At 32.1% G+C, this 13763-nt stretch overlaps 3 protein-coding genes across 3 annotated transcripts; all 3 read left to right on the top strand.

Moving 5' to 3' along the window:
- Positions 1-2481: 2481 nt before the first annotated feature.
- LOC11409053 (cell wall / vacuolar inhibitor of fructosidase 1) lies at positions 2482-3067 on the top strand. The gene has a single exon (XM_003609765.4). The coding sequence runs from the start codon at positions 2482-2484 to the stop codon at positions 3010-3012; it is 531 nt and encodes a 176-aa protein (XP_003609813.1). The 3' UTR covers positions 3013-3067.
- A 4914-nt stretch (positions 3068-7981) lies between these two features.
- LOC11411720 (cell wall / vacuolar inhibitor of fructosidase 1) lies at positions 7982-8730 on the top strand. The gene has a single exon (XM_003609764.4). It carries the CDS (start codon positions 8045-8047, stop codon positions 8564-8566), a length of 522 nt encoding a protein of 173 aa, XP_003609812.1. The 5' UTR covers positions 7982-8044; the 3' UTR covers positions 8567-8730.
- A 3238-nt stretch (positions 8731-11968) lies between these two features.
- LOC11409052 (cell wall / vacuolar inhibitor of fructosidase 1) lies at positions 11969-12618 on the top strand. Its single transcript, XM_003609763.4, has one exon. It carries the CDS (start codon positions 12031-12033, stop codon positions 12568-12570), a length of 540 nt encoding a protein of 179 aa, XP_003609811.1. The 5' UTR covers positions 11969-12030; the 3' UTR covers positions 12571-12618.
- The last annotated feature ends 1145 nt before the right edge of the window (positions 12619-13763 follow it).

Below are 13763 nucleotides of genomic sequence, written 5' to 3'. Positions count from 1 at the left end.
TGATTAGATTGAGAGAGATCATTCCAGTGGTTGCAGCGTCGGAGAGCGACGGAGCGATCAGATTGTAAGATCAAATCTGATGGTTATGAAGTGTTTATGCACGGTGCATAAGGATTTCCTTATGCACCATAACTTTTGCCACTAAAAATATGCATAATTTTTAAAATATTTCAAAATTTAAATTGGACGTGCATATACCCGTATGTTGATCAACTCCTAAAATAAATATTAAGAAATTCAGATTTTCTTATTTACAAAAATATGTTTTTTGGAGAAAAAAAAATAAGAAGAGTGTATGTGTATAAAATGAATATGGATGTAAATATCAATTCCCTCACTATTTTAATTTTAAAAACTCCACAAATAAAATGAGTCAAACCGTTCTATGTGTGCAATGAAGATAATTTTCTTTGGTTAGCAAAACTGGGCTATGTTTGGAAGTATTGAGAGGAGAGGAGGGCTTTGGAGAAAGGGGTAGGGGAAAATAGATAAATCTTTTAAAGAAATTTGAGAATTAATATATTAATATATTTTAGGGGGAAATAGAGTCAAAACCCCAAAATCATCTCCTTTAAATTAAGTTGATTTTGTATTATGAAGAAAACAAAACCCCAAAATCATCTCCTTCCAAAGTTTTTCATTATTTTCACTTCATCCTTCCTTTTTTTCTTCTTCATGCCCTCCACTCCCTTCCTAAACTCCCAAACATATTGTAATAGTGTCTTACAATGATAAAGAAATTTGTGTTAGAAAATGCTCTATATAATATTCTAAGTATACTTCACATCAAACTCTAAGACTTTGTTTGGGAGTTTGGAGGGGAAGGGATGGGAGGGCTTTGGGGGGTTTGTTGGAAATATATAAAAAAATAGACAAAAAATTCACATTTTTTGAAAGAACAGTTTTTTAGAAAATGATAAACTAATACTTTTTTGAGGGGGATTTTTTATTAGGGTTAATTAAGTTTTTGGTCCCTATAAATATCTGCAGTTTTGTTTTTAGTCCCTATAAAAATAAATCATACTTTTTAGTCCCTACAAAATTTTCCTTTAGTGTTTTTAGTCCCTGTTAAATTAAAATTTGTTTAATTATGCTTAAAATTTTAAATTTTTTAATGATTTTTTACATACTTGTTTAAATCATTATAAAAGGTTCTGCCACAATAAATTAGCTCAAAATTTTATTTTTAAGTCCAAATTTTCTTTAGTTTTATCTTGAATTTTTGGCGTTTTAAAAAAATTATATTTCATTCATTACATGTTAAAAAATTCTAATTTTTTTATAAAAGAGATTATTATAATGTTCTTAACATGTCTGTTAAAAATCATTTAAAAATATAAAAAGTTTAAGTATAATTAAACAAATTTCAATTTAATAGGGACCAACACATACTTTTAGTCCTTGTAAAATTAAAATTCACTTAATTGTGCTTAAACTTTTAAATTTGTAACATATTTTTCACATACTTACTTAGAATATTATACAAAGTTCCTCCGCAAAAAAGTAACTTAAAATTTTATCATTAGGTCCAAATTTTCATTAATATAATCTTGAAAATTTGGCTTTTAGAAAAATTCATATTTAATTCATTACATGTTAAAAAACTAAAAAAAAATTATAAAAGAGTGTCTTACGATGTTATGAACATGTATGTAAAAAATCTTTTAAAAATTTAGAAGTTTAAGCATAATTAAACAAATTTTAATTTAACAGGGACTAAAAACACTAACAGAAAATTTTGTAGGGACTAAAAAGTGTGATTTATTTTTATAGGGACTAAAAACAAAACTGCAGATATTTATAGGGACCAAAAACTTAATTAACCCTTTTTATTATGAGTAAAAAATTAACCTCCACATCCCTCTCCTTCCAATGTCTTCTATTTCTTCCACTTGCTCTTTCATTTTCCAAAACTCTCCCCTCCCCTCCTCTCCAAACTCCCAAACAAAGCCTAAATGATGTATTTTGCAAATTCTTTCTAGTGGATTGAGAAAGCATATCCATGAAAAAAATTGTAATTCTAGATTTTGTATAGTCGTAGATGAAGCCATGATGAATAAAAAAAAAAATTACTCTAATTGTTTTGAGATTGGTTGATATTGCACATGTTAAAGGCAGTACAACATTATCTCTTAAGAAAGAATTATGCGTTATACTTTAACTTGATGTTTCTAGCATTTGTGGTAAGGGAATGAAGGTGTTAGCAATAAGAGAGGAGAGTGGAATGATTTACGAGCATTATTATTTCTCTCTTTGTGTGTCACACTTTTAAATCAACCTTAGTACTTCACCATCTTAAACTTGTGTAATCTATGAAACTTAATCATTTGATAGTACAATAAAAATTTAATAACGACTAGTATACTCATTACACTATCAATAATTCAATGAAAATCTTTAAATTATTTATTTCACAGCACAATTTATAAGCACATTATCATTTGCACAATTTTCATTTCAGTTTTCTGAGTTCTAAAAGACATGATGAAGATGAATGCATTAGCATTAGCTATCTTCTTGTGCATTATTGTTTCATGTCACTGCACAAATATCAATCAAAAAACAAACAATGCAACTTTGATACAACAAACTTGCAAGCAAACTCCAAATTATGCACTTTGCATTAAGTACCTCAAATCTGATCCAAGAACCTCTGATGCAGATCTAGTAAATTATGCACTATACATGGTGGACAGAATCAAAACCACAACAATCACCGCCTACAATAAAGTCACTCAACTGCTTAAGGGAGGACATGAACTTTATCAAACGGAAGCTTTGAGTTCATGTGCTGGTAGATATAGATCAATTTTGGTAGATGTTGTGCCAAAATCCATTGCAGCTTTGAAGCAAGGGGATCCTAAAGTTGCAGAAGATGGTGCAAATGATGCTGCAAATGACGCCACTACTTGTGAGAATGGCTTCAAAGGGAAGTCACCAATCTCTGATGAGAATATTGATATGCATGATGTAGCAGTCATAACAGCAGCTATTGTTAAACAATTGCTCTAGACTCTATAGCTAGTAATTTACTTAAATAATAGCATCATCGTCATCATGCACTTTAGTAATATTATATCATATTCCTTTCAAAAAAAATAATATTATATCATATTGTACAATATGATATTTGTCTAATCAAATTGCTCTATGAACTTTGTATTTGCCACCTAAGGGTGTTCAATTATCAGCTATCTCCATAGTATTCATTTTTAGTCTCTTTGTTTCTTATTGTTTCAATATTGTTAGCTGTGTCTTCTCAGCAGTATGTAATGTAAGGTCGCCAAAATCGCGAGTTAACTCGTGAATTTGTACAATTCCACGAGTTTAGTTATAATCAACTTCCAATGATTCACTAGAAAATTTGAATTTTAGTAAATTCAGAAATAAATTGAATTTACATGGCTAGATTTCTAATGAACTCGGTAAAATTTAGCTCAAACTTGTAGAAAAAAAATTCATAGAATATTTTTTTTCCTTATTTGTTCATCTTGGTTTACATATTTGATTATCATTTTCTTGTTTATTGGGGAAAGAAGGGCTTTGGGGGTTGGAAATATGTAGAAAAATGAAAAAATCTTTCTCATTTTTCGAAAGAACAATTTTTAAGAGAATGATAAATTAATGCTTCTCAACGGCTTCAATGTCCTCCAATAGTTACAGAGCCAAGCCATTGAAGGCTGTTGTTTGTAATCATAATTCTCTAACTGTTATATCACGCGCGCAGTATAAGTGTCTCCCATCACTACAACACCAGGTAACACTGCGTACTATGAACTCTCATCTTAGCTCTCACTACTTGACGTCAGAGTGATTGCAAGTGCTACCTCCACAATTAACTAATGAACTATTCAGTTCGACCACTTTCGTATTCTAATCATTATTTTTAAATAACTTATGATTTCATATTTCTTATTTCCATTTGATATTTTAGTTTTTTTTTGTCAATATTTACTTGTCTTCTCACATATGTAATGTAAAGTCTTATTGTCATCTTTTAATATTTGATTACATTTTTTTTATTGAAAGAAGGCTTTGGAAATATGTAGAAAAATGAAAAAATCTTTCATTTTCGAAAAACAATTTTAAGAGAATGATAAATTAATGCTTTCAACGCTTCAATGTCTCCAATATTAAGAGCAACATTGAAGCTGTTGTAATCATAATTCTCTAACTGTTATATCACGGCAGTATAAGTGTCTCCATCACTACAAACAGGTACACACTGCGTACTATGAACCTCTCACTCTTAGCTCTCTCACTAACTTGGACGTCAGAGTGATTGCAAGTGCTACCCTCCACAATTAACCTTAATGGAACTATTGCAGTTCGACCCACCTTCTCGGTATATCTAGATCATTAACTTTTTAAAAAATAAACATTATGAATTTCATATTTTCTTATTTCCAATTTGATATTTTGGAAAAGGAAGTGTGTATAAGTAATTATGGATGTAAATAACAATTCCCTCACTTTTGTCAAAAAATAATTCCCTCACTTTTCACAACAAAAAATAAAATAAAAAAGTATCCCTCACTCTTTCCAATTTAAAAACTCCCTAAATTAAATGGATGAAAGCAGCATTATGTGTACAAATAAGGTAATTTTCTTAAGTTGATAAAACTCTTACATCTTTTAACAATGAAGTTGTAAGAGTTACATTTAAAAATGAGGAATGCTATTTACAATGATCATTTTTATCCTGAACATATCAATATATCATGATTTAGTAGTAGTGAAACACATGTTTGCAAAATGAAAGCATTTTGCTTGAAAAATACTCAAAAATTCTGAGTATTCTTCGCATCAAATTTAAAAGGAGATCTTGCAAATTCTTTTTATTTTTAATATTGGAAAAACACATGTGAAAAATTTGATGATTCCAGATTTTATGTAGTTGTAGATGAAGCTTGCGATGAATAAAAAGGAACAAATGCTTTTTGTTTTGAATTTGTAACGATATTTTGATATTCTACAATATGTGCTGCCTTTTCATGATATATGTGTCCAACGACGACGATCAACAATTAGTCTCTATCCATTAATTTATCAACCATACATATGCTGACACGTTTTGTTCTGTAACGCTCTTCATTAATTATCTTTCTCACACCTTTCTTTTGTGGTCGGTTTTCCACTCCAGTTTTTTCCTTCCATAGTTATGTTCATTTGAAGCAATCATCGGGTTAGACATTAAATATTATCTCCTTTAATTGAGATTCAAATATTGGTTTGTAGTGACCCGAGTCACTTTGAGTAGATCCAACCTTTGTGGATGTTTTTCGACCATTGGTTCGTAGTGACCCGAGTCACTTTAAGTAGATCCAACCTTTATGGATGTTTACATCACTTCATATTGAGTTAAATGGGTATCATATGTCTACGTTTCATTTTATGGTAATACCTAATAGAAAATGCTACTAGATGTCCTTAAGACACTCGATAAAAAGTTTAAAGTAAAAAATTTATATGTTGTGTATTCAACGGGTGCCCCTAATATGGTCCCTATTTTTAAGGGTGCACCCATGGTCCCTTCAAAATGACCTTCAATTGCAGGTTACACAAACAAAAATGACTCAACAATTTTTTTTTTCATGGTCCCACATAACATGAGTAACTACTTTTATACCCTAAAATCCCCAAATGGAGAAGCATTTGTCTCCTCTATTTCTCTCCCTTCAAGACCGTAGGATGGTTGCTGGAGTGGGATAACAATAAGCTGCAAATAAATGTAAGGAACAAGATGTTAATGCTTTTGAAATAAATCCTCCAATGGTGGTAATTAAAGGAATACTGACGTAGAGGTTAAAACTTTGAGCCTCCTGCAAACTGAATAAATAAAACACTCCCAAGTGTCCATGAAACTAGTATGACCTGATTGGATAGTTGTGATAGTCTAGAACCAGTCAATTCCATATGGGTGCAATATTGGTGGTTAAGAATTTGATGAATTAGTAATTTGATGTTGGAGGTGATTGAATCGCGAATTCAGACGAGAGGAGAAATTGCTCCGAGAATCGCGAGTGCGTATATGAAGGAGGAATGATTCTGGAGCAATTAAATAGAGATAAAGAAGGATAATAAATGAATTTCTAAGATTTAAGGTTTAATGAAGGTGAATGAGAGATAAAAAAAGAAGAGGAAGAACTGCAGTCTTGAAGAGAGAGAAAGAGAGGAGGAAAATGCTTCTCCACTTAGAAATTTTTGTCTTATATCGGAGGGCGTAAAAGTAATTACTCATGTTCACTTTAAAAAAAAATAATTTTTTGTTATGTGGGACCATGGAACAATTTTTGTTTTTGTAACCTGCAATTAAAAGTCATTTTAAAGGGACCATGAGTGCACCCTTAAAAATAGGGACCATGTTAGAGGCACCCGTATTCAACACATAAAAACATTAAAAAAAAAAAAAAATTAACATAAATTTTTTCAATTGTTTGACACTTGTTAACAAGACTCATACCTAATAAGCAACCATTTTATCCGATCTAACACCTTAAAAGAAATTATCAAATAACTCTCCAAATAATTATATATCATTATATTGAACAAAATTTGTTTCTTTCATTAAAATTTATTAAATCGGACCTGCAAAAAGTGAAGAGAAAATGTGTTTCCATAACCATCATTCTTCATAAGCACCTAAATGTTTTACTCCATGATGAGTGTGTCTATTTAGTGTGATGTTAATAAGAACCACTCACCATTATGATGAACAAATATCTATTTACTAGTGGCAAAACTCTTTAAGGAGCCCATGGGAGCAGTGGCTCCACCCACTAAAATTAAATTACATAGAAAGATACCATAATACATCTCACATTTAGATGAGTGTGTCTATTTAGTGCAATGTTAATAAGAGAAACACCCACCATTATGATGAACATGTTTCTATTACTAGTGGCAAAACTCTTTAAGGAGCCCATAGGAGTAGTCCCCCCACTAAATTAAATTAAATTACATAGAAATATACATCTCACATTTGGAGTAAATTACTATATCCTTCCTCACTTGGCTCCCCCACCCTCACCCCACCACTAGGGGTGGGAATAGGCTAGGTCAGGCCAGGCTTTGATAGGCCTGAGCTTGGCCTACGAAATAAATCACAAACCTGAGTCTGGCCTATGGCCTATCATAGGCCATTTTTCTAGGCCTGGCTTGGCCTGGCCTATTTAAAAGCATGGACTGGTCTGAAAGCCTACTTACATGCCTACTTCACATTAAGGCCATCAAATAGTTCATTTGGCCTACTAAATAGGTTAAACATGTCTTAAAGCCTACTTAAAAGCCTATTTCACTACAAGTAAATTTCAACTAGATTAAAGCCTACATAAAAGCCTATAACAACAAAGCCTATTAAGGGACTAATAGATAGAGAAAAAGATGTTTATATTTTTAATATATGCAATTATTTTAATATAAAAAAATATTTTTTAATAAATAAGTATTAATAGGCCGACCTATTAGGCTTAACAGTCTTTTTTTGAAGCCTAAGCTTGGCCTATTTAACTAAACAGACTTTCTAAAAAGTCTAAGCTTAGGCCTATCTACTAAACAGTTCAGGCCAGGTCAGGCCAAAACAGGTCAGGCCGTAGGCCCCTGTAGGCCGGCTTGACCTATTCCCAACCCTACCCACCACCCCCCTCCCAAACCCAATCATTAGGTAAAATTGCAAATGACTTTTATTTTAGTATTTTTCGCTCCCCCTAACATATTAAGCAAGATCCGTCACTGCTACTACACCTTTTTTCTCTTGTGTATATCATATTATTAGTGAGTGCATTAATCAAAGTGGTTTACCGTGATTTCAATGATTTAATCGTGATAAGAAACATGCACTTAGCCTTAACATCTAAATATGTGTAAAATATTGTAATTTTAGTAATTTAAATAAAACAATAAAAATTACTAAATAACCGGTATACCCAAAATATCAATAATCAATAATTGTATAAAAATATCTACGCTATTTATTGCTCATCACAATCTATAAACACTATCATTTGCACAATTTTCATTTCAGTTTCTTTGAGTTCTAAAAGACATGACAAAGATGAATCCATTAGCATTAGCTATCATCTTGTGCACTATGGTTTCAAGTCACTGCATAATTATCCATCCAAAATCCAATGCTAATTTGATACAGCAAACTTGCAAACAAACTCCAAATTATGCAAATTGCATTCACTATCTCAAATCTGATCCAAGAAGTTCTGATGCAGATGTAACAGGTCTAGCACTAATCATGGTGGACATAATCAAATCCAAAGCAAACACTGCCTTAAACAAAATCAATCAGTTGATTAAGGGTAGCCATGATCAAAAGGAAGCTTTGAATTCATGTGCTGGTAGATACAGAGCAATTTTGGTAGCTGATGTGCCAAAATCTGTTGCAGCTTTGAAGCAAGGAGATCCAAAATTTGCAGAAGATGGTGCAAATGATGTTGCAATTGAAGCCACCACTTGTGAGAATGGATTCAAAGGGAAATCACCAATCTCTGATGAGAATATTGATATGCATGATGTAGCAGTCATAACAGCAGCTATTGTTAAACAATTGCTCTAGATTCTATAGCTACTAATTTACTCAAATTATATCATCATCGTCATCATGCAATTTAATAATATTGTTATTATTATTATACAATATGATATTTGTCTAATCAAATTGCTGCTATGAACTTCGCATTTGCTCCTTTCACAATATTTATTAATTATTTCTTATTGTTCGATTATTGTCGGCATAAATAAGGTGTGTGCTTAGTGGTATGAATTTAACATTTGCAAAATGTAGACATTAGTATAATTTTAATTTTAAATAAACAAAAATTACTTTTTGCCATTTTTTTTCTTTTCATTTCACATAATTGGTTTTGTTTAGTAATCTGTCTTAATCATATTTAGGACCCGTTTGATAAAAATAATTTTATGGAGAAACTACTCAAAATACTTTCTTATTTGAAGGATCTTCTTGATTTTTTTTTTCTTCAAAATGATAGCAAAATTGACTTTTAAAAGTGATTATTTTGATTATTTCGTGTAAAAAATTGGAACAAACATTTTATTATTAATCTTGGGTTTATTGATTGTAGGGTATAGAACATTAATTAGGTGTGTTGAAGCTACTAGAATTAGTAAGGTTCAGTGAACCAAAATAGTTTACATTTTTTAACAGAGAACCAAAAGAGTTTATTTATAATATATAGATAAAATATTTTTCGTCCTTTTCTATCCGACGTTTCGGTTTGGAGTTACCTTATTGAGTTTAAAGATGTCTGGTTCTGTTTCTATTTAAGAATAGGGGACCCCTCCCTGCCTCCAGAAAGAACCTTTCTTTCCTTTGGCTTCTTCTGATTCCAACCACAAGAAGTAAAACACTCAACTAAAAAATTGCTTGGTTCTCGAGGGTTGAGTGATGAATGTGAAGTCATAAATAAATTATAGTTTATAAGCTAAATAAGTAATACTTGTACTATTCAATGACTAAGTAAGTATTCGATCAACCTTGAGGCATATGGTAATTAGACGAGTTGAACTTTAATCTATTAAATACTATCACTCTTTTTTGACGATAGCGTAAAACTTAATACTCCCAACGTGATAGAAATTAAACTCATATTTAAATATTATCACTCCGTTTTTATGCAAGGGGGAGTGAAAAAAAGCATACAACCTGAAAAAGGACAAAAGTTGAGGACGGGGCAAGATACACCTCTGCTATTAAAGTGAGCACATGTCGGAAAACAACCACGATACACATGTCATAGAAAGTTCTTAACTTTGGGAGATATTTTTAACTTGCATATCGAATTTCATCGACCAGCTATATGCATATGAGAATTATCTGCAATTTCAATCACTCATATTTTATAGACAATATATATAGAATGCTTACCACTCTTGTCCCCTTTCCAAATCAATTTATCATTTATCATATGTAACAAAAGGCTGGAGCGGTGCATTAAGAATTAGATAGGTGGTGTTTGCATCAAAGAGATTATAAATTAAGGGAGTTTTCCAAGCCTTCGATGATTGATCAGTGAAATCACATAACTTCACCTGCACCAAAGGCGCAAATATTGGGTTATCCGTTGACAATAAAAGACCACCTTTAAGCCACGGAAGCCCCTAAAAGAGGTAAGTTAGCTCATGAGCCTATAGGCTACCGTGCACCCTGTTTCACCTCAGTTTTTGTACTAAATATACTCCGTCAAACATAGCTTAGATTATGCACAATTCTATACCCAATAAAATCAGTTTTAAGAAAATATTGTGCATTAAACAAGCGAGAAACAAGACCAAAGAGATCAGTTTGAAGCTTACAACCTTTCTTACCTAACATAACATTGTCACGTTAAAAGTGGTATAATTTAATTGTATAAAAATATGTTTAAAGTTTGGCCCTTATAGGCTACGAATTCGGCCGACTCAGCCCCTAAACAAGTTGGTCTCAAAATTAAGAAATGAACAAAAACATCGCTAACATTATAACTAACTTCTCATTTTAGTTCAAATGCTATTTTCTTTCAAAAATTATATTAAAATAGTCTAAAATATTCTGCATGAATATCAAATCAACCATCATACTATAAAGAGTTGTGTTATTTAAACATCAATTTGTTTGACAATCAAATATGGATAACTATATTTTTACAAAAAAAAATATGTATTGACACGAAAACCAAAGTAATAGAGAGAGAAAGAAAAATTATAAGTGAGAAAAATGTTACAAAAATCGTTAGAAAATGGTTATACAGATATCATTTATCTACTATATATTAGATAAAACTCAAAATATTATCTAAAGAATAAAGTGTGATTAACCTAAAAGCAGCTTTCAAAAAAACAAAACTATTAGAGCACCTACCATTTCATTCCAAATATAACATGATAGCAGGGCAGTTTCACCACCCAGCTAGCCTGGGCACGCGCCCGGGCTCAACCGGTACTCAGGACGGATCTCTTTGGGGATCTATGGGAGCCATACCATTCCTCAAGCTTGTTATATATATATATATATATATATTATATTGGGCATAAATAATAAAAAAGTTTACTCGGTTTAAGTGGAATGGCAAGCGTGCTTTCACTGTACTGCCCCTGCTTACCACTAAAATCAAAACAAGCTAACCATTAAATCTACTTACCACTTCTTGTTACACATTGAAACGGTTTTGTATATATTATATACAATTTTGGCACCCCTATCAAATATAATCAGGATTCGCCACTGCGCATACTTTCTTTGTATCGTTACAAGAAGTTTACAACAAATTTGAATTTTTGTGACGGCCAAAATCCGTCAATATAGGAAAAATTTATGTAGCTAAATTCGTCTGTCAGTGCCAAATAGCTGTCACGACATGTTTTCCACCTTTACCTACGGTTTTTTCCGCAGGTAAAACTTATCATTATTTTATTTTGTCCAGGCTCTATAAATTTCCTGGCTCCGCCATTACATGATAGTAGTGTCTTTGTTCAAGATTTGCTGAATATGTTTTGATCTTTGAAAACTACATACAATCATGCATATTTTGGTATTTATTGAAGTATGAAATCTCCTTGTAAATAAGCAGCAGTATGAATCTCAGTAAGAGAACAGTTAATTGAACACAAAAAAACATTATCTAGAAGGATCTATAGTTTGAAATCTTACAGCTACGTGGAAGTAGGAACAGAACAGAACAGAAACTGTGTGGTCAACAATAAACAAGCTATCCGTGACATGAAAGGGGGTTTAACCTTAAAATCACTATGTCGACTCAAAGCCCATGGTTACAAAAAGCAACAAACAACTTACATGTGACAACAATAATTATATATGAAAAAATTATTAAGTACTAATAATATATGAAAAGACAAAAAATTTACATAAAAAAAGAACAACAAATTAAGTAATAAAGGGCCCAAAGAAATTTGAACTAGCTCACCGACCAAACTACCTTAAATAGCAGCCAAGTGAAAACATTGGTCATTCATTCATTCCACAAAAACAAACACACTACTCTTGAATTGTAGTTGAAAGAGAAAATGAAGAAAACATCAACTTGTGTGTCCTTTTTCCCTCTTCATATTCTTCTTCTATCTTGTATTCTTTTCCAATCCTTTTCTCTAATGAAGGATGATTTGGTGGACCAAATATGCAAACAGACACCCTTTTATGACCTATGTAGCTCCATCTTACATGCCAATCCTCTAGCTCCAAAATCTGATCCTAAAGGTATGGCCCTCATAATGGTCAATGACATTTTAGCAAATGCTACTGACACACTAAGTTACATTGAAGAGCTTATCAAACAAACAACAGACAAAGACTTGGAGCAACAATTGGCTTTTTGTGCTGAGTCATACATACCTGTTGTGAAATACATTCTTCCACAAGCAGCTGATGCTATAAGCCAAGGTAGATATGGATTTGCTAGTTACTCCATAGTTGATGCTGAGAAGGAAATTGGTGCTTGCAACAAGAAATTTCCAGGCTCAAGTTCACTCTTAGGTGATAGGAATAGCATTATGCAAAAATTGGTGGATGTGGCTGCAGCCATTGTAAAACTATTATTAAATGGATGAATTTTTTTTTCTTATTCAATAAATAAATAGTTGATTTTGGATGATTCAGTTGAGTTTATACAAATTATTATAACTCTATAGATAATTGTAGCAGCTGTTTGTATGTACACCACTAGTTTCTAACCACTATTCTTTCTTTATCTCTTTACAACCTTAAAAACTAGAACAGTGTTTGAACTCGTGAAGACATATATATATATATATATATATATATATATATATATATTAGTCTCAAAATTGTATCAGCAAAAGGAGTGAGGAAGTTGAAAATTGGATTTGGACCTGCAGACATTAAACTTAGTTTTCACTAGACCAACTTTTTTTTTCTCTTTTGATGCAGAATGGAAACTGTTGTTGGTGTCCATTTCCTAATTGAAAGTGATTGTTTTGTCAACTTCAATTAAATTTCTTTGTCGGGTCAGGGATAGTGAGATGAAGAATCACATGTCTATAGCTATTCCATAGCACTTATCTATATATACAGTCCAAATTGGCATGATTGTATCTCAACTGAAACTGGCAAGAGTCACACCAACATTGAAGTGGGAATTTAGGATGTCTTTTGATGGATGGATGGATGGATGGAAAGGGATGGAACTGGGAGATCAGGAATAACATGCCATCAGATAATATTCATTGAATATTTTTAAATGGAAGGAATGAAATGAAACACAACAATGTGCATTTTATTTAAAAATTTCTTCATTTTGAGTTTAAAAATTACATACTTCAATTGTAAATACAGATATTCATATCTCATATAATGGTCATATTTCATTATAGTTAACGATCAATTGCTCGATCATGAGAACCTTGATTCGCCCGTTGTGGGTTATAACTCCTACCCCTAAGTGTTGGTTTGCAAGCGTGAGTTATATGTCCTACATCGGATAAAATAGTAAAGGTTGAACACATTATAAGTAAGAGGACCCATAAACCCATTGCCTTAAGGTTTTGGGTAAGAGTGTGGTGTCTCTCTTGCTTGTGCGGTTGTTTTAGCCTCGATGTGGGCGGTCCGCCTAGCTCCCCTCACTGACCCAAATTGGCATCAAGAGCCTGTGGTTTCGTTCTTTCAAGGTTTGATTTCATTATTGATGATGGTTACAACAAACAACACTGAGAGCTGTAATTCAGAAAGTTGGTTCATACCTTTAAGTTGTTTGATAATCATCAGACCAATATGAAAGCTGTAG

The sequence above is a fragment of the Medicago truncatula genome, chromosome 4 (assembly GCF_003473485.1).
Source record: "Medicago truncatula cultivar Jemalong A17 chromosome 4, MtrunA17r5.0-ANR, whole genome shotgun sequence".
Lineage (NCBI taxonomy): Eukaryota > Viridiplantae > Streptophyta > Magnoliopsida > Fabales > Fabaceae > Medicago > Medicago truncatula.
Note: the sequence above shows the minus strand (reverse complement) of the source record. Positions and strands in the feature narration are given on the sequence as shown.